The sequence below is a fragment of the Spea bombifrons genome, chromosome 3, assembly GCF_027358695.1.
Source record: "Spea bombifrons isolate aSpeBom1 chromosome 3, aSpeBom1.2.pri, whole genome shotgun sequence".
NCBI lineage: Eukaryota > Metazoa > Chordata > Amphibia > Anura > Pelobatidae > Spea > Spea bombifrons.
Genome location: NC_071089.1, coordinates 25,609,927 through 25,632,283, shown reverse-complemented (window position 1 = coordinate 25,632,283; position 22,357 = coordinate 25,609,927). Strand labels below are relative to the sequence as shown.

At 38.3% G+C, this 22,357-nt stretch overlaps 1 protein-coding gene across 2 annotated transcripts in view; it reads left to right on the top strand.

Annotated features, from left to right (window-relative positions):
• The first annotated feature begins 491 nt into the window (after window positions 1-491).
• Window positions 492-22,357, top strand: part of FBLN7 (fibulin 7) — a 32,986-nt gene continuing 11,120 nt past the window's right edge. Inside the window, exons 1-2 of one of the 2 annotated variants that reach the window (XM_053458708.1) lie at window positions 492-1,047; window positions 21,801-21,960. In XM_053458708.1, coding sequence (XP_053314683.1) covers window positions 973-1,047; window positions 21,801-21,960 — 235 coding nt within the window. In that variant the 5' untranslated portion in view covers window positions 492-972. Of the gene's footprint in view, window positions 1,053-21,800; window positions 21,961-22,357 lie in introns of both variants that reach the window. The other variant, XM_053458709.1, reaches the window with a different exon arrangement.

Genomic DNA, 22,357 nt, shown 5'->3' with positions numbered 1-22,357 from the left:
AAATTAAACTAACAACGCAATTCCATAAAAAGGCTGTGATTCCACTATCCCATTGCATTTCCCTAAGGATTATTTTTGTCTCCTGGTGAATGTTTATATGTATCAACTACACATCTATTACACAACTGAAATGTATAATATTATTTTGATACATCAAACAAAATATAAGTAAATGATACCCAAGGGGTAAATGATACCCAAGGGGATAAAACATGTACTCATTGTCTACTGGCATTAGGACAGAGGGAATACAATCAAAACCTGTTTGGGAATAATTGCACAGCTTCATCTTAATATAGACTATTTGTTGTGCACCACAAATGGTTAAATGTGTGTATCTTGCCATGTAACAAAACTACACTATGTGTGATACACAAATAGAAAACATAGGAACTCATTGAAATAACCCTTTCTGCTCATTACATGTAATTGAAATACTTTATGCTCAACAGAGGATAGGCTCCTATGAATGTGCATTCTGTCTTTTCACTGCAGTCTTTCTGAGCTGAATTCCAAGGATTTATGTGAACATAAGGAGCAGAAATTTGCTTCTCACTTTAGTGAAAGGGTTGCTTTAGAGATGAACGGGGATTGTCTACAGACACTGGCTAGTCTTTCTAGAGGGAATTCTATTTACACCTTCTGAATGTTTCAGGAAGGAAAAAAAATGTGGGAGGGATAGAAAGACACAGTAAGGTAAAGACAGCTACTTGGAGGTGTTGACAGCACTCCCTCAAAGCTGTTCTCAGCAGCAGTATTGGGATCCACTATAGACCTGGTGTAGATGACTTCTGATTCTCCAGCATGATCAGCTTAGATCCTAATCAGTAGTCATGCAGTTTGATTTGAATGTTAATGCATGCTTTTGAAATATTTGATTGAGGATCTCAAAGGACACTAAAGAAGAAAAAGAAATATCTTTTTTTTGGATTTCATCAATTTGACTTATTCTTGCTCTGTGGACCTGTCAGCATGACCTCTGGAGTACAGTACACTGTTCTTCTGTTCCTTTGTCTTATAGCCTTCCAGGAGTCTAAGGCTGCTCAGGTATGGTAAGGCAGATCCACTTTCTGACATACTTTTTTATTATAAATGTTATGTTTTATGTGTAGTTGACTTAAAGGGCAGAATACCTGTAAATTACATAAGGTTTAATCATCTACAAATAATTTATTTCCTGCTACAACTTTGTTGATGAACTCATCCTTATTTTTGTTCTGTCTAAAATGTATTTTTTGGGAGCATCTATCTTACCCTTTTAGCAGACTTTCTTTGAGTTTATGTTGACAGTTTGGTATCACTTTAAAAATGCCTAAATTATTGTATTTCTTAGAAGGGGTTCTTACACTCACTGGTAAGAGAACTCTCTTTCAGTACTGTGTACAATGCTGGATACCCCATATCCAAATGTATAATGATACCCTGGGAGTGCAGGGAAGTGCTACCAAGTATAACTAGTCTGACAAAGGCAGAAAAGGAGTGTGATAGTAACATTTTAATACATAAAGGGATTTAGTGTGCAGGAGAAGAAATGTTAGGGTAAGGCATCATAGTTTAAAGCCAGAGGGTCAGAAGCTTAGATCCAACTTAACAAAAGTAGCACTTGAGAAGGTGGTGTATAGGTGGGAAGGTGGGAATTGACTTTCAGCAATTTGGGAGAGGGTAACACACTGAGGGGACAGATGCATGGATGGGATTAGGTTAATCTTATTTTCAATCAGTGTGAGTTTTTGATTGATAAATGCTGATTTAATATCAGATGTAAAAGCATTTTTGTTCTTTTGCAAGAAATAGTTAATTACAGACATATACCTTGATTATATAAAACATGGATGAGCAGCATAAGAGCCTTGCATTATTATGCATTTTAGCGGATTGCTTGACTTAGGTGAAATACATAACATGACATTGTTAACAGTGAAGCACAACAACCTACTAGTATGTTTCAGTCTGTTAATTCTAGTTTTGTCACACACCTTGAATATATTGGGGCTATATAAAGATGATAATAATACTAAGAATACTAATAATATGCACTTTAATGCATTCCATTGCAGGAGTTTGCAGAATCCCTCCATATGCATTTGCCCTCATTTGCCTGCACGTCACCCCCATCTATTTTCCATGCACAAGATCTTGTGCACATCTCCATTTTCATAATATAGTCACTGCCAGTCAGCTCCAGCATTGGCTTAGTGAATGCTGCAGGCAGGGGTCTACCCAGACCCCACACAAATGAACAGAAAGTGCTCACATTGATTTTAATGGGAGTGCTTTAATCAGCCAATCAGTGACTGGAATCACTGGACCTCAGGCAAATGTTTCTAGTGTCTCAGGCAGTATCCTCAACAAAGTATGCATAAAGTTTATGGACTCCAAGACTTCAGTAGGTCTCCTCTAGGGGAGATCCGGCCCACCCAAGGCTTTTGCCTAAGTGGGAAGGAAGGAGCTGCATATCCCTTTGGGAGAGTGCAGCCCCAGAAAACACATATATTGGGGACTCGGCTCCACTGTCCTACCACTGTTTGGAGCACCGACCACTCTTTTTTTACTGGCACTGTAGTTGAAGTCAAAGAACACAAATCCTTGGGCTCTCAAAAAAAAGAAAAAAAAATGCATCATAAAGTACTTTAATATAAATGAGATATTAACCTATATATAGCATAAAATGTATCTTAATATTAGGAAATTAGCACACCCACTGATAAATGATTTGTGTCAATAATGCATTTGCTTGAAGAACGCAATCAATGCTTTGTCACATGCAGATGATGTATTGGGTCATTTCACCTCTTGTGTGATATACACCAACCTCCTTCCCCACCTTTTGTTTCTGTAACTCTATTACATGGTTATGTTCTGTTTAACAACTGTGCAGTGTTGCAGAAGAATGATGGTGTTATATACCGTAATTAAATATATATTAATTATATATAAATTACATAATAATAATCTAATCATAGCAAAAGTCCAAAAGCTTCACCGACTTGATGCTTAGTTTATAATCTGACTTTTTTTTTAGATTAACCAGATGTTTTTACTGTACAAAGGGGGAATTTACAATGTTTTAAAAAAAAAACACAGATGTTCAAAACAATTCACTTCTTAACACTAGGTTGCAGCTTTAAAGTATCAAGATGATTTCTGATGCATCTCATCAAACCACAGCCTCTCTGTGTTTTAGGCAGATATAATAAATCATAATATAACATCCACAAGATGCTCAGATTCCTCTGCTTTGCACATATCTTTTTTGGCTTTCTAGCTTCAAGAAGCAAGATTCCAGAACAGCCATTGGTAAGATATCAACACCATACTACCTAATAATGTCTACTGATGTAGATCAAAGTACAACACCCCCACAAAACCCTTGGAAATATCACAGTGCAGTAAGAAGTATGCCAGTATGCGTTAAACATGATAAGAGGACTGGGGTGCTTTTATTCTTTATCTTTTTCTTTCATTTTATTTGAAAAGAAAAATTCTAGAAAATTGAGGATCTCTTATCCTCTGCTACTTTAATGGAATATTTCTGGCTCTATGGCTGTCAAAAACAATATATATACCCTACATAGAATAGATTCCATGGCTTCTACTTCTAACATCATGGCTGTCCTTTCAGAGAGTATATTTTGAACAGTAAACCGAGGTGCTTTTTTTGACAAGGTAGTGTTTATAATGGCCTGGTACTCTTGGCAAAGCTATGCACTGATGAAGTTAAATATAGGTCTTTAACAGAGGGTTCATTATTAGTGCTTTTCTGGATGGCTAGGAATTCAGTTGACTTATTTTTTTAAATGTATTTCAAATTCTGTACTTACATATTTAAAAATAAAACAGTATGAAGTCATGAAAAACAAAGACATGTTTATGTCAGTAAACATACTGAGACTGGAGTCTCACGAAGTAGACCAACCAGCTCTAGGACCTTGGAATATAATAGTTCTTTGAGTTATGTTTAGCACTTAAATGTAAAGCACCAGCACCCAACTCTATTTACGAAATCTTTGTGGAAGAAGGGATCCCGTTCAAAGCCGGGAAACAATCAACCAGTAAGCCTAACATCCATAGTGGGAGAACTGTTTGAAGGAATGTTAAGAGATACAATCCAGGACTTTGTTTCAGACAACAATATTATTACACACAGTCAACAGGGATTTATGGGTAATAGGTCATGTCAAACTAACTTATTTCTATGAAATGATAAGTTTCAATCGATCAAGGTAATGCAGTGGATATAATATCGTGCTACACAATAGACGTACTGGATAAGAAAAAAGTATTCATACTTCGATAGGGAGCTGGTTGAAAGACAGATTACAGAGCGTGGTTGTAAATGGCACATTTTCTAGCTGGAAAAGGGTCTTAGGTGGAGGACCTGTCCTGTGGCCAATTCGTTTTGATTTATTTATCAATGGTTTGGATGAAGGTACTGGAAAGTTAAACGATGTCTCAATTTTTGCAGATGGCACAAAATTATACAAGGTAATAAAGTCTCAGCAGGAAGTTATTTCTCTACAAAGGAATTGAGACAAAATAGGAGAGTGGGCAGTTAAATGGCCGATGCGTTTTAAAACAGATAAAAGTAAAATTATGCACTTGGGTAAGAAAAATAAATCTCAATTATGCTCTTAATGGTTGTGTGTTGGGTAAATCCTCTGTGGAAAAGGATTTGGGTGTTCTTGTTGACAATAGACTCTGCAGCTGGGCACAATCTCAGACAGCTGTTGCTAAGGCAAAGCAAGATGCTGGCATGTATTAAAAAGAACAGGTTTAACAGACAGATCAGAACATGATTTTGTCTATTTATAAATCATTGGTAAGACCGCATCTAGAATACACAGTGCAGTTTTAGGCACCGGTACAACAAGGAGATACTGGAAATAAAAATGTTTACAGGCCTACAAAAAATTCAAGGAATGGAATATTTCAGATATGAAGAAAGTCTGTCCAAATTTGGATTGTTTTCAAGTATGTTTAAGGTCAATGCAGAGATCATTTTCTAGATTGGAACAAAGGAGCCTTCGTCTAAAGTATAGAAAATATTTCTTTACTGGTAGGGTGCTAAATAGACTTCCATCTGATGTAGTTTTGGCAAATTCAATCAATATATTCAAAAAACCTTTGGATGTTTTTCTATATATGAAATGCATAAGGGGTTATCACGAGTGAAAAAACAAGGTAAGGATGAGTCACACTGCCTTGGAGTCAAAGAGGATTTTTTTTTCCCTTTGAGAAGATGTTAGTGTCACAATGTTTTTGTTTTTTTTGCATTCTTCGTGATCAACTAATATTTCGTAATAATAATATTTTGTGGATTGGTTGGACATAATGGACTGTATGTCTTTTTTCAACTTAAAAATTAAATATGTAACTATGAACCACCCACCAAGATGAACTTGTGAGAAATGAAATATAAGCTGTTGCTTGATGACCTTATCAATATATAGTAAAGTGTGTGTGTGTTTTTTGTATATTTGGTCTGATTCCCATGCTTGATAAGTTCTATCTCTCTTTAAAAGGTACAAAATGGAATGTGGTTCCAATAAGGTGTGGACTCCAAATAGATTTGAAAGGAGTGGGTAGTGACCAAACACTGCTCCACAGGTAGGGTGACCACATTTCCAGATTGCCCAGTGCAGGCACCACTAGAGGGTCCATCACAACACTACTGCTATGAGGAGGTGAAATAGAAGAAGCAGTGAGTATGTTATGTGCTTACTGTAGCAGGGCTGGAGGTTAAGTTTCTTAAAGCATTAAGTGTTTTTAATGGGCTATTGTAAATAAAGAACTTTTGGAAGATACCCTGCCGGCCATTCATTTGTATCCAGCAGATGACCGGTTTTTAAAACTTTGAAGTGGTTTTAAAAGTTCCAGCAAACCTCCAGGATTCCTAAGATACAGGCTATCTTAAAGGCGCAGTACCTACTACAATCTTGTGAGTGTGGCACAACTAGTGGGGGCTGTTTTAAGCCTTTTAAACGTTATTGCACCATTTGTGTTTTTATTTGGTTTTTTGGGTTTTTATTCTATTTACAGAGTACTTTTAAAGCTGTATCCCCAGAATTTGTTCTGTTTTTCCATATATCTGTTGTAAGGGGCTTTTTGAAGGAAGAGTTCTTGGGGAAGCTACCACATATGTGTTCCGATGAATGAATAGAAGGGTTAAAAAGCTAAGTACCCTGTTTTTATATTATCTTTCATTCTTGTAGAACACAGTTACAATTTTATTGTAAACCCATCTACTGTCTGGAGCAGTCTGGTCAGAAGCGGTCTTTATGGAACCTCCGACGTGGAAACAAGGCCAAGAGACTTAACTATTCATAAAAACACAGGAACTGGGGGGAAGAAAAATTGCAGCAGGCGCTCTAAAGTGACGAGTCAAAATTTGAAATATTTGAATGTGGCAGAAGGCAGTTTGTTTGCTGAAGGCAACCTACCTGCCTAGCTCCTTAAAAAAAGTGTACCTAGAAGGACAGGCAGCCTAACTTACCTGAAGGGCCACCCAGCTTTAGAGGGCCATGAGGTTGTATAATCAATGGATGTAGAAAACCCCAAACAAGATAGTATTGTTTTCTCCAGCAGATACAAAAGGAAAGCAACAGTAGCATTCCTAAAAGGGGGCGGGGGTGGCGGTCCACCCTGGGTGCCACTCATCAGGGGAGTGCTGCGACGGTCATCTAATGCAGGCCCGCAGCTTACCCTAATGGCACCCGCACACTGTGAGAGAAAACACTTTTCCCACACAGGTTCAGGCTCCACCTGGGCGGGAAAAGGGTTTCTTCACACAGTGTGCGGACACCACAGCAGTGAGTTGCGGACCTGTGTTAGGGTGCCGCCCCAGTAATGCTTGGCTGGCCCTTGGACCAGTGAAATCTGCAAGAGAGGTAAATGGGTGTGGGAGAGTGAATGGGTGAATGAATGAAGTGAGTGAGTGTTTAGGGGCAGAAATGGGACAGGCGGGCTGTTTAGGGGCAGAGGCGAAACGGGCAGGTTGTTAAAGGGGAAGAGGTGGCATAGGCAGGTTTTTAAAGGGGCAAAGTTGGCACAGGCAAGCTGTTTCAGGGGCAGAGTTGGCACAGACAGGCTGGTTTAAGGGGCAGAGGTGGCACAGGCATGCTGTTAGTGTGAGTAAGTGTTTAGGGGCAGAAATGGGACAGGCAGGCTGTTTAGGGGCAGAGATGGCACAGGCAGGTTGCTAATAGGGCATATTTTAAACAGGTAGGCTGTTTCTGGGGCAGAGGTGGCACAGGCCTGCTAAAGGAGCAGAGGTGACACAGGCAGGCTGCTAAAGGGGCAGAGTTGGCAAAGGCAGGCTGTTTCAGGGCAGAGTTGGCACAGGCAAGCTTTTTCAGGGGCAGAGTTGGCACAAGCAGGCTGTTTCAGGGACAGAGTTGACACAGACAGGCTGCTAAAGGGGCAGCGGTGGCACAGACAGGCTATTTTAGGGGCAGAGGCCTACCACATCAAAGTCTTGCTTAGTGTATAGTGATAGGAGTTAAGGTGTACCACCATCAATATCTGGCTCAGTATATAGTGATGGGGGTTATGCTGTACCACCCTCAATGTCTGGCTTAGTATATAGTGATAGGAGTTAAGCTGTACCATATCTGTTCAGTAAATGTTATTTATTTTATTTACATTAAAAATAAATTAAATAAGTTTAAGTATTTTTTTTAGATTCCTAGTTTTTTTGTGGGGGTGCTACATATAGGTTCCCCCCGGCGGCAGATACTCTAGGTACGGCCCTGGCCGAGTGTTTTTAAAATGTCTAGAATAAAGGAAAACATAGTTTAGACAACTATAGAATTCTGGGCTTAAGAAATGCGTGTAGACAGATCACATTATGTGGCAGATGAAAATGTACTGACCGTACAAGTAAAAGCGTATATTGGAAATCAACATTTTTTCCATAGGTATTTCCAGGAATAATGTGAAGATCAGGATTCTTTTCAGAAATTCCAAACGCTAGAGTAACTTCCAGAGAAATTCTGGAATGCAAATCTTTAATGCATATGTGTTGGCCTCTCTAATTAACATCAGATGCTTTTAAGTATTAAAACTAGACTTGTGCATTCGTATTCGGGCAGACATGAAAACGAACATGAAGGGTGCATTTTTGTTGTTCAGGCCGAATTCCAAACATATGAACATGGCGGCGGCAAAACGTATACGAAGACACACGACACGAAGTATCTTTGTGTTCATCTTCGTTTACTAATCTCCCTGGTCCCTTCCCCATCTATCCTACCTTATCTACGCAGCATTGGTCCTCTGCCAGTGGAGGCACTTTGCAGAAGACCAATAGACTCACTCGTACGGCCCTTTAACTCCTGACGGCACAACTTGGCCTGGGGAGACCAGTGGTCTCTCCCGGCCAAGTTGCGGCACCAGGATTTTAAAAGTCTGTACGAGCGACTCTATTGGTCGCCAGCAGGGGGCTCGTCTGCCAGCAACCAATGAAGTACAGGTGCACTTCATTGGTAGGTGGCAGAGGAGGCCCCTGTCAGCGACCAATAGAGTTGCTTGTACGGACATTTAAAATCGTGGCGCCAAAGCTGCTACGCAGTGCGTACCACATTGACCCCGTATTAACCCCTTCTACAAAAAACGACAAAAAACAAAGAAAAAAACTGAACATGAAGAATGTACACAAATATTCGCCCTAACCGAACACAGGAACGGGTGAATATTCGTGGAATACAAAGATTTTTCCCCCCATGAAGACAAACATGAAGACAAACACAGGGAGTTCTCCCCCGCATCAAATAAACAAACAAAAAGGCAGCGTTTAAAAGCCACTCACTGGTGCCCGCTGCTTCACTGCTGAGCGGCGAAATATGATGTCATATTCCGGCGCTCAGCAGTGGGCACCGCAGCAGTGCAGGAAGACAGAAGCCTCATGCTCCCGTCGCTGGACCTCAAGGTGAGAGAACTACAAATGGGAGAGGGTAGATAGTGAGTAGGGGGAGGGAGAGGGGCTAGAAAGTGATAAGGGAGGGAGAGGGTGTAGAAAGTGATAAGGGAATGAGAGGGGGTAGATAGTGAGAAAGGGGGTAGAGAGGGTAGATATTGAGGAAGAGAGTAGTAGGGAAAGGGGTCAGAAAGTGACAAGGGAGGGAGAGGGGTAGATATAAGTAAAGAGTGTGAATTAATGTGTGGATGCATTGAGTGAGTGAATGAGGTAGAGCATGAGTTAATATGTGGATGAGATGTCCGAATAAGGGAGAGCATGAGTTGTCTGAATGAGGGAGAGCATGAGTTAATATGTGGATGAGTTGTCTGAATGGGGGAGAGCATGAGTTAATATGTGGATGAATTGTCTGAATGAGGGAAAGCATGCGTTGTCTGAATGAGGAAGAGCATGAGTTAATATGAGGATGAGTTGTCTGAATGAGGGAGAGCATGAGTTATTTGTGGATTAATTATCTGAATGAGGGAGAGCATTAGTTAATATTTGGATGAATTGTCTGAATGAGGGAGAGCATGAGTTAATATGTGGATGAATTGTCTGAATGAGGGAAAGCATGAGTTGTCTGAATGAGGAAGAGCATGAGTTAATATGAGGATGAGTTGTCTTAATGAGGGAGAGCATGAGTTAATATGTGGATGAATTATCTGAATGAGGGAGAGCATGAGTTAATATGTGGATGAATTGTCTGAATGAGGGAGAGCATGAGTTAATATGTGGATGAGTTGTCTGAATGAGGGAGAGCATGAGTTGTCTGAATGAGGAAGAGCATGAGTTAATATGAGGATGCGTTGTCTGAATGAGGGAGAGCATGAGTTAATATGTGGATCAATTATCTGAATGAGGGAGAGCATGAGTTAATATGTGGATGAATTGTCTGAATGAGGGAAAGCATGAGTTGTCTGAATGAGGAAGAGCATGAGTTAATATGAGGATGAGTTGTCTGAATGAGGGAGAGCATGAGTTAATATGAGGATGAGTTGTCTGAATGAGGGAGAGCATGAGTTAATATGTGGATGAATTGTCTGAATGAGGGAGAGCATGAGTTAATATGTGGATGAATTGTCTGAATGAGGGAGAGCATGAGTTAATATGTGGATGAATTATCTGAATGAGGGAGAGCATGAGTTAATATGTGGATGAATTTTCTGAATGAGGGAGAGCATGAGTTAATGTGTGGATGAATTGTCTGAATGAGGGAGAGCATGAGTTGTCTGAATGAGGAACAGCATGAGTTAATGTGTGGATGAACTGTCTGAATGAGAGAGAGCATGAGTTAATGTGTGGATGAGTTGTCTGAATGAAAGTGTGAATTAGTGTGTAAAAAGTGTTTGTGTGTATCATAGATGTATAATTGTGGAAGGGCAAAGATGGCACTAGCAGGAGGCTTGAGCCTTGGGGACCAAGATGTCACAGCCAGGGACAAAGATAGCACTGGCCGGACTGTTTGGGGACAAAGTTGACTTGTGCTGGGCTATTTGGGGACAAAGATGGCAAATCTTATGTGTGTTATCTGGGTGCTGGTCAGGTTCTATGTGGGCAGTGTGGACGCCAGGGGTGGCTTTGGGGTGTGCAACCTGTGATCTATGCCTGTAATTTAGGGGGTTTTAAATATACCTTTACTGCTGTGTTTTATGTGAATTCCAATTGATCTATACCTGCAAAGCTGGGTTTTTGTGTTATTCTGTAGATCCAAATCTGCTATGCTATGTTTCCATACATTATTATGTATACCTGCAAATACAGGGTTAATATGTCTTATTCAGTTTATTTGATATATACCTTCAGTGCTGAGATCACAAGTGAATTTCAATTGATCTGGGTTTGTGTGTTTATCTATACCTGCTATCGGCAGCAGGGACTAATATTTATATATATATATGGGCAGCAGGGGCTAATAAATGGGTTTTAGATATTTGGACAGGGGCGCAATTTCAGTGCTTGCCATAGGCGCTATTTTCAGTAGATACGCCTCTGCATATCATACATAATATTTGATGTAGGTGATACTGTATGAAGAAATAATTTTATCACAGCTTTAATTTCTGCCAATCTAATTCTCACTAGCATCAGTAAATGAACCCCAATAATAATTAAACAAAATATTTGAGGTATTTTTTTTAAAATTGCTTTGTGAAAATCTGGAACTAATCCATTGCAACATACTTAGGGAGGAAAATATTCTTTTGGTTCTATTACTATACTATTTTTTTCATATTGCTGCTTAAATAGGCTTGCCTCATTATTGTTTTGGTAAGAATTCCCTGTGAGCTTTCAGATGGAAACTCCAGTCAATCTATGACTGACACAGTGAAATGGTTTGTATTATTTAGCTTTTTCATCAAAGGTATGATACAGCCAATGGGAAGTTTGCCAGAATACCTAAAATTCCATTGTAGTTTAAATTCTTCTATCCCAGTGCTGCACAATTCAGCTTTGTATCCAGTGAATATCTTTTTTTATTAAACAAAAATCCAAAGCAGACGTTACACAGTTATATGGTTAAAAATGTTACCACTTGTGATCACAGTCCCGTGTGCTATATGCAGTATTTGACTGTTTACGTGTTTACACTAAGTAGTATACATTTGCCAGGGTTAATATATCAGACAGATTAAATTGCCCTGCTGCACACAATCGGTTAAAATAAATTGTACTTTGATTTTACCAGGGCCTGTTTGTAATGGATTTTAAGTTCTTTATCAGACTGAACTTTTTATACAGGGACTCCTGAAATAGGACTTTGCATTTAGCTTTAATTAAAAAGTACTTATTAAATTGCATTTACCGTATTTGCTCGATTATAAGACGACCCTGATTATAAGACCCCCCAAAATCTGAATATTAATTTAGGGGAAAAAAAGCCTGAATATAAGACGACCCTATAAGAAAAAAGTTTTATAAGCAAATGTTAATTCATGTAAACTATTTTTTAAAAAATAAAGCTATGATTGAGAAAAATATTTTTTCTTTTTATTTCCTTTTATTTTCCAACCTGCCCCCCAGTTATGCACATCTGCCCCAGGCTTGCCACTCTGCCCCAGAAATGCCTTATACCCCCTATATGCCACTGTGCCCCATGATATGCCTTTTAACCCTCTAAAAGGCGTGATAGGCCTTTTAACCCTCTATATGCCACTGTGCCCCATGATATGCCTTTTGACCCCCTATGTGCCACTCTGCCTCCAGAAATGCCTTATACCCATATATGCCACTCTGGCATTTAGGGGGTTAAAAGGCATATTATGGGGCAGAGTGCCATATAGGGAGGTTTAAGGCATTTCAGGAGGCAGAGTGGCGTATAGAGGGTTAAAAGGCATTTCTAGAGGCAGAGTGGCATTAAGGGGGTTAAAAGGCATTTCATAGAGCACTCTGCCTACAGAAATGCCTTATGCCCCCCATTTAACACTCCCCCCCAAACTTACTGGTGCTTCTGACTCCGAGTCCCTAGTGTGTCGTCGGGGCAGCAGGTAGACATCTACGCAGAGCAGCAGGGGTTGTCTGCGTCCATCACGCATACACCTTCCGGCTGTCAGAGAGAATTCCCCGCACCGGTGCAGGGAACTCTCCTCTCTGACAGTCGGTGAAGGTCTGCGTGATGGACGCAGTCAACCCCCACTGCTAACCGCATTTCCTTCCGACTACAGCAGAAGTTGCCTACACGAAACTCGTAGACGCCTACCTGCTGCCCCGACTACATGACTGTGGAGTCAGAAGCACCGGTAATTTTGAGGGGGGGAGTGTTAAATGGGGGGCATAAGACAGGAGGATCCAGGTCCCCTGCAGTGCTGCGGGGCATCTGGATCTTAGTCAGACCTCTATTTGAGGTCTGATTATAAGACGGCCCTGATTATAAGATGAGGGGTATTTTTCAGAGCATTTGCTCTGAAAAAAACCTCGTCTTATAATCGAGCAAATACGGTACTTGCATCTTTATTAGTAGATGATTCACGTTTTACTTAGGCTTTGCCCCATTGTGAGCCTAAAAGCTGAATATATATGTCCAAGCACAAGGCAAGAAGATTACTGGCACATTATATATATATATATAAAAAAGAACATAGGCCAATTTAGAGGGATCACAAAAGATGTAAGCAACAATGCAAACTAATGTTTTATTTGACATACAGCCTTGTTAAAGCCCATCTGCGCTCAACATCTCATTGTCTCAACATCTCTTTGGCTTTGTCTGATGTGACATGGATCAAGCAGCCAAATAGGGGAAAGCTACCAGCCCCAAATAGAATTTAATAATAATAATAATATTAATAATAATATTAGCAATAGTAGTATATAACCATATTTTGCTTGCCTTTCTGTCTTTTCTGAAGGGTCTGAAATGTTCAATAATAAATATTTTTAGTGCTGAAACTAATAATCTTGTTTATTGTACTAAATTATATTTGCACTATTTATATGGCAAACATTTGTATATTGCATAATTAATTCAATAAACCTAAAATCAGTAAAAATGATCTTTTGAACAGGGTCTTTTGAAAAAATAATAAACAGATGCCTTGGTGGGATACAGAGTACATTTAATTAGGATCCTCGGGAAATTAGACACATGGAAAAACTGAAACACTGAAAATTGTTCTTTTTTATTCCTAGAAGTTAACTCATTGCATCATCTGAGACTTACAATAAATTGGAAGTTTCTACTCCCATATTGCTTATAAAGCCAACAGGGAATAGCCATCTGGAGTGTTCATGGAAACATTAATTTAAGCAAGTGTCCAACATGACATTAATTCAAGATGTTAGATGTTTCATTTAAGGCTACCAATAAGCTGTTCACGCACTGGATGCAAATCTGAAAATAAAGGATCCCTGGGACTTGTATTACACCCTTCATTGGCGCTAGTCCAGTCACATGACAATTTTTACCACAAAAAAATTCTTCATGACTCCATGGGCTTCATCACTCCATAAATGAACAACTTTTAATTTGTTATGAACTCTTTTGTAAGCAATGAGCTAGTTTATTCTTAAAGGAACCCAGTCATCACTTCTAGTAGTAGTAGTGCATTCCAGAGCTTTATGGCCCTTACTGTAAATAATGTCTTACTCTGTTCAAGATGGGGCCAGAATTTGTCTTTAGGTAATGGCCATTCTACATTATTTGTCCTGCTGTAAAGATTCAAACCTTAATTGATCCTTGGTGTCACTTCTTTTTTTCAATTTCATTTTTCTTTTCGATTACATCTTTTTTATTTATGGGTGCTCCAAATCGAACTGCATATTTCAAATAGCACATGTTTAACACATTAATACTTTGTTAGCCTCAATCTCAGTATAGTCTAGAGTTCCATCGTGAATCCTTTAAGTAATTTACCCACTATTGATGTTATGCTCTCTAATGTGTTGGGTGTTTTTCTAATCTGCTTTTTAATAATATGATAAGCAGTGTGCCAGAGGATATACAATGACAATCCCTCATTATAAAAACAGTGGCTTTACAATAACCTACTTCTGTAGAACTCTTGGGTGAATGCCATCAGGACATGTGGCCTTATTCATTAACATTTTATGTAGGTGCACTCTGGCCTGTTAGAGATTTATCTACTGAGACTGAGGTTTTATGAAGGATTTTTTGTGATGGTGCATCACGTGCACTATTTGTGTAAACAGAGAAAAACAAATGATGCATCCCCATCTGACTTTGAAAAGGTACAGTTTCTATATTACCGAGCTTGATTGCATTTTTTATGCTACAATTTATAAATTACGTATATGTGGCTGTCAAGTGGATGCACATACAAGCTGTTTGGGGGAAAGATAGCAGAAGTCGGCTTTTTGGGGACACAGGGAAGCTGTTTGGTAGCAAGATGGCACAGAAAAGCTGTTTTGGGCCAGGCAAGCTGTTTGGGGCACAGATGATGCAGATAAACTGTTTGGGGGTACTGACAAAATATGGCGCATACAAGCTGTTTAGGTCACTAGACAAGCTGTTTTAGTGTGCTGGCAAGCTGGTGGGGACAAAGATGGCATAGGCATTCAGTGTTATCTCTACATTATCAGCAGTCCCAGAGCAGTCCTGACCTCTGACTGGCTTCAGCGAAACTTATGGCATATGTCATCTTTTAACCCCATAAAAGACGATTGGCATGCCAAATAAGTCACAGAAAAACACTCAGTTAACGACAATTGATGTGGCTGGGGATAAAGAAACTTTGAAAGCGATCAATGACCACTTTCTTCGTACAGCTGAAAAACCCAGGACGCCATTTTTGGATCTGAGTTAAAAGTACTTGCCACCTCCGTAGCATCTTTATTCCAGAGCTTCGCAATCCTCACTTTGAAGTTTAAACCATGCATTCTCCAATAATAATAAACATTCACTCTAACTTTGTACTTTGATATGTCTTCAAGCATTGCAAAAAAAATAGAATTTTAGCTTTAGCTTTAAATCTAGATTTTGTTTTTGGTGCCTTTTATGGAATCCTTTTGAATAAAGTTTGAAACTTAATAATATGAAAAACATCAAAACATGACATAATTATGGAGGCTTTTAAGACATCTCAGTTACCATCATTTATATTTTGTACACACGGAAAGAATGTATGCTTGTTCATTTAGGTTTTCTACCAGCACCACCTGGCATAGACAGATAACCACTGCTACTCCAGATGCTGCAGAAATACAATTTGTGTCCTCCTATCAATAAATGGTATGTCTGTACTTATATAGAGCGCCTGCTGAAAATCTACATGTATTTCCATAAACACGCTGAAACAAGATTTAATCGTCAGTCTACGGGTTTATGGTACACAGTAACATAGAATTTAATGGCAGGTATGACCCATTCGGCCCATCTGGTCTGCCCATTTTTCCTGATCAGTAATCAGTCAAGTTCAACCGGCTTCTATCAGTGTAGCATCTCTTTAAATTGAAGCTGTCACTGTTAGAGTTTATTAATAATTTATTAAAACTACCTACTGCCAAAGATATATTTAGGCGGGGTGCTACCCTGACCCAGGGCAATGACCCCAGCAACCCCTAGGATCTACCTCCACAGCCAAGGTCCTTTCTTCGGAGTGTAAATGTGTGATTAAATGTCTGTTTTGGGAAATCTCCCTTGCATCTAGCCCATTGAGCGTTAGCAAACCAGGGTGCCTAATTGGCCAATAGGGTGATCTGTTCCCAGTTTTCTGACAGATGACCTACTGCCCACTAGGCCTAAGTATAATCAGCCTAAGAGATTATACACCAATTCCTATAGTTTTTTTTGTTTGTTATTGTAATTGCCCTGGAGATATTTAGTTTAAAACTTAACATGTAGAAAGATGAGATCAAAAAAGGCTGCATGAACCAATCAACAGTCAACAACAATACAGAAGAAGTTTGACACATTTTCTGTCGCATCCAACTGTTTAGTTCACCAGGTAGACATTCCCCTTCTCTATTACATTGTATGCAGCTTCAAAAACACTGCCTTTTCCAAATTTTAATGAGTATCAGATGTTTGCCTGTCATATCCACAACCCAAATGTAAAATTTATGATATGTCAGTATTTCAGTATTTGTCAAGCTTCTTTTTCCTGTTTCCTCAACTCTTTGTCCAATGTTCCTCATTCTCACAAGTATTGGTTTAAAGTTCCTAACCACACATGTCAAATTATTGCACATCTAAAGGAATTCTGCTGAAAGCAATATTATTACTTTGCAAGAACAATGTTGAGAGGCACTGACCTTTCATATTGGGTAAACATAATACACCGCAAAGCATGATTTTAATGTATGATAATAATTGCTAATTCAGCTTACTACAAATAAAAGGACACAAAAAATCAACAATCAACCAAAATGAAAAAAAAAAACACAACAACTGCACAAGATGAAAAGTGTATCGTGCAGCCTAGTGACAATAAGTAGGATGTCACCACATATTGTGATGGCTTTCATTCAGGAATCCGAATTGGGTAAACTTGTGCACTAAGACTATTGATGCCTAGTTACAGTTTATGTTTTTTTCAATGGAAATATCAAAGACCTTGAAAGTTATCTATGTAGTGAAAAGTTGCTGTCTGATGATACGTAGCCTATCATACAAGGAACCCAATCCTATATATATATCTATATATATATCTATATATATATCTATATCTATATATCTATATCTATATATATATCTATATATATATATGTAAAGGCTGTTCACAGCTTGTATTTGTGGGAGAGGTTTTAGGGGGTAAGACCTTTAGCATCCTTCAGCATCCTCCTCTTCAGGGCGTTACGTTTACGTTCTTCCCACCAGAACCCACCCTTGGTTCACTTTCTGTGCTCCCCTAAATTTCTATATTCTCTCTTTCCTATCCCTCTTCCGTCTCGTTTCCGTGAGGTAAGCCCCTTTCCTACGTACCTGAGGGGGAGTTTTCGGGGTCTAGGCATCTAGTCACACCCACTAGGCATTTCGATATACCGTATATACCAGCTCCAGTTTTATTTTTAAACAACCTGTACCTTGCAGGAATTAGGACATGTATTAAAATACCAAGAGCGACCTGACAAAAGTAACTACAGTCTATAAACATCATGATAAAACTGTTGAAATTCCAACAACAAAAGGAAACTATTTGAACTCAATGACTTTGATTTTTGTAATCAGAAATTCATGTTCAGGCCTGTTTTGTCGTAGTTGGCGGCTTTAGGGAGCTGTCAGAATTGAATATGCAAATAGAATAGGAAATCCCAAATTTTAAATCTAGGAAATATGCAGATATCAGTTTTATGTTATGAGGATCATAGAGACAAAACGTTGGTTAAAGGGACAGTCCAGTCATCATAGCAGAGCCTAATCTCTCAAATGCATTTGCCTTTTTTCTCCACAATCCATCAATTGGCTACTGGGCCTTTTTAATCTATAGGAGGGAATACATATTATAGTATTTAATATTTAATATGTATAGTATTTTAGTATTTAATATTTAAGTAGTTTAATATATATTCTTTGTTTGTGAGGCTACATGGGACATTAAACTGTCTCTTTAAGGTGTTCAGTTAAGAGGGTGAGTTAAATAGGCATATGCATTTGGAGACGAAATGGCTAGAAGGGCATTTATCAAATTGGTGCTGTTTATAAGTAGCGGCCACCGCAAATATAAAGGCAGTAGTAGAGAGTATACTCTGTTGCAAAATGAAGTGGTCAACGGGAACCTTATGTTGTTCGTAACACAATGGATATGAGTTAAAAATGCATGGTTTGCATTTCAACTCTTTGAGTAAACCCCACATAAATGTAACTGTTGTTGTTGTTGTTTTTTTACAACAAATCAGGAAGACGAGAGTTGTGTTTCAGCATCCTGACTTCACTATATATTATAAGGGTCTAAATCCTGGGAGCTTCTTAAAAACTTGGCTTGCAAATCAGTGGGATTTTTTCAGTCGGCTTACATATTGAACTATACATTATACAAGGCCAGCTCAGCCCTTCACCTAGAGAAACTTGCCAGTGTTGGCCCTTCATGATGAATTGTAAAGAGTGAGAGTTAAAAATCTCCTGCCAACACTCTCTGTCGGAACAAATCCATATTTTCTTAGAGAGGAATCTGGGACCCGTTTTATTGAGGAAATCATTATTTCCGTTCTAAGGTTCATTGGGGTTACATAAGAATAGTTCTGGACAGTGGTTTGACTGCTTAGAGGTTCACCAGAGTTCAGGGTTCTACTCAAGTAAAGTTAATTCAAAACTTGCTGTACTTTTTAAAACAGCATTTAGCACAAATAGAATAAAATGCTGTTAAAGGATTATTACAAATCCTACAAAGTTTATTAGCTCCATCTTCATTTGTTTTAACGGTCTGGATTTTTTTTTTAAGGCTAATAAATTTTAATTTTGTTATTCCACGGAGCTAAATCCAATATCATAATAACTTACGCAGTATAATGATGAAAACATGTGCTTTACATGGGAAAATCTCCAGCTGGATGGACAAAGGAAAAAAAATATTAATGGATATTTTAATATTTTTTTTAGCCCTGCACCATGAGAATAAATAACTTGCTTTAGACTTTCCATTTTCTGTGTTTATACGTTAAAATAAAAAATAACCATAATGTGATGTTAAGTAGGAAGTAATAGTGGTGACCATAAGATGTCTTTGATTATATATCCGGGACAGTTCCAAGTATGGTGGCCACTATTCTCCATGAGGAGGGGTGCGGATCTGAAGGAAGCGGGGGCTACCATTTAGGAAGATTAAACAGCTGCTTAGGGCCCACACTGATCTAAGGGTCCTTTAGAGGGTGAAGGGGAGACCTATATTAGTTTGACACAGATTCAATATAAATGCATATGGCTGTACTTATTTATTTAAAATACATTTGGGGACATTAGTTTACATATAATTATTATTTGTATTACTTGTGATAATAAGTCATTTTGTTAAGGGCCACCAAACACCCCTAAGTTGCCCCAGATCTGTCGAATGAATATTACTAATTTATATTGTTGGACAATAGGACTGGTGAGTTGTTTTTGTTTTTTGAGTTTTTGTTTGAAAATATCTACATAGCTGAAGATTTTGAAGATCCCCACCACCACTTGCAGGTAGGCAGGATGGAAGCGACTGATAATTATATATTAAAAACACAATTCTGAAGGAAAATGGAGGCAGCTAAGATAAAATAATTCTGGGGGGTGTCAATGGAAAGAAAAAGGCAGAGAGGGGAATGATACCATGAGAGGAAAGAGGAGAAGCGGAAAGAGGAAGAAACATAATGAGGAGGAGAATAGAGCAGAATACCTGGGTGGTAAATGGCCCTTTGTGTTATCATGGAAAATTTGTAAGCCGAAAAACTGCATTTATGTTTAAAGTACCGTAATTCACTACTCACACGAGCTGACAATGAACCAAGTAAAAATCCCAGGCCTCTCTGCAGGTCTTCATTAAATATCCCTTTTATTCCTGTAAATATAACACCATGCATTGCAACTTTTATTCTGCTTCCTCATTCATATTTGAGCTTTTCCATGCTGTTAGCATATGGTTTAAGCATTTAAATGTATCCTTTGTTACAAATCCCATATTTTCATCTAAAATTAGTAGATCTATATCTCTATCATCACTGATTAAATAAAAAGAGGCTTTGCCACTACGTTCTATTGTGTTTCAATAAATGTTTAGAGCACGTGAAGATAAATCACTGCCTTAGCAAGTGGGTTTTAAACGTAATCTTATTTTTTCACTTTCTACCTTGAGTGACATTTTAAACGAACGGTGATCTTGCGTTTCAGTTTTACGCTGTTGATAGGATTCCTGCTGGTTAAAGATACAGGGATACCCAGTTTTTTTCACAAAATCTAAACAAGTTTTGATGTCAATGTCTTTACAAGAAATGTGCAACATTTGGCCATAACAATATTGTTGAACTGCGTCGAACCAAATCATTCCATCTATTCAAAATAGAAATATTATGTATACATAGTAGTGGCTGACCAAAAAGTTACTATTGATTTGTGAATAGAATCTAAACCTTCTCATACAGATGTAGGCATCGGACTGATGTACTTAATACGCTTAGACTTTTGTAGGTGAGAGTAATAATCTGATGAGACTATGCTAGAAAAGCTACTTTCTTAATAGTGGCTAATGCTTATTTAAAGTTGAGGAAGTATTTAGGAATTACATTTATTTTCAGTGGTAGAAAACTCTTATGTGGTTGTTTGGCCATTTGAATAAAAAGTAATTTAAAAAAAAAAATAATAAAAAAATTGTCATTGTGGCAAGATCACACCCTTGGCAGATTTTTCCTTTAAAAAATCTGGAAAGTTATCCAACAATCGCAGATTTCCCTTTTAGCTTTAGTGTTATGTTAGAAGTACAATAGGCTTATGAAACTATTTTTACATTTCAGAAAATATTTGAATGTATTTATGGCAACTTTGGGAGACTTTTTATGTTTTGTCTCTAAAAAAAAAAATAATGTATTTTATTCTACATAGCCTCATTTAGCAGGGATTAGAGGAACAGTAGATTGATGTTGTAGTGTAAAGTTTCACAATGATATAGATAGATAGATAGATAGATAGATAGATAGATAGATAGATAGATAGATAGATAGATAGATAGACAGATAGATGATAGATAGATATAGATAGATTTAATGCTCAATTTATTGTCGCCAGAAGCGTTTTGGACGCACTGTTGCCTCCCTAAAGGTTACTTGCGGGTAATTTTCTCTAAACTATAAATACTGTATGTGTTTATCAACACTGCGGGATTAATATCAAAATATTAACATATAATGCAAACTCAAATATAATCCAAAGAATGTGTTTTCGCCTCCTCAAATATCAATGAGTGTTGAAGTTATAAAGCTTTGGAACTTTATACTATAAACTGGGACTTTTAAAACGGATAAAATATCAAGATCGCTATTGGCTAATTCATTAATAGTGTTTTAAAGGCTGGAGCTGATCTATTAACCCCTTAATGACAAAGCCCGTACATGTATGGGCTCAAAATGCATTGTTTTCAATGGGTTTAGGGACCGCCTATTGTCCTTAAGGGATAAAAAATACATAACAACATTCTGACATATCTGAGCCCTTTTTTCAACATTAAGGCAGCTCTCTGCTTTCTTCTGGAAATTCAGCAAATTAGGTGAAAGATCTTTATTAAGGAGTTGTACCTAAGTAGGTAGGATTTTTGTAACTTGCTACGTAGGTCCTAAACAGAAACACAGGAGCCACAGGTGTTTCTCTCACTAAAATGAAATGTTTCTTGGCTATCGCACCTTTATAACAGGGTGTCTGGTTTCTGTTTATAACTGAAGAAAATGATATACCTCAATGCTGTCATACTTATCATTTTTTTCTTAACCACAGAACTGTCTAAACAAACAGCAGCTACTGGCAGCCATCCGACAGATGCAACAATTCTTAAAAGGGCAAGAGACGCGGTTTGCCGATGGAATTCGAGTCATGAAAAGTAGGCTGAATACTTTGCAGAATGCAGTCAACAAAGCAAACCCAGACCCACAACCAGGTATGGGGCTAATACAGAAGAAAAAATGTATTGTATGGCTACCTAGCTGTCTGACAACACACAAGCCAGATACAGCAAACATGTTTTGTCCACTCTCAACTTGAAATGTGACTGCTGCCAGTTGACGATCGATACTACTTAAGAACGTTAAAGAGGTTCCGTCACCCATCTCTTCTTTGATACATACGTGCGTCGGGAAGGGAACGCATAACCAAAATGTATGTAGGCAGCAGGAGGCATAATATGTCTAAATATACAGTGTAAACTTTACAAACCTATACTACCTGATTAAACATTTCCATATTTTCTTTTGTAACATCCTCAACTACTTGTACTATCTGTAGTGAAGGATCCAGGAACTGCTACTGGATGTATGTGTACAAATGTACCAGACATA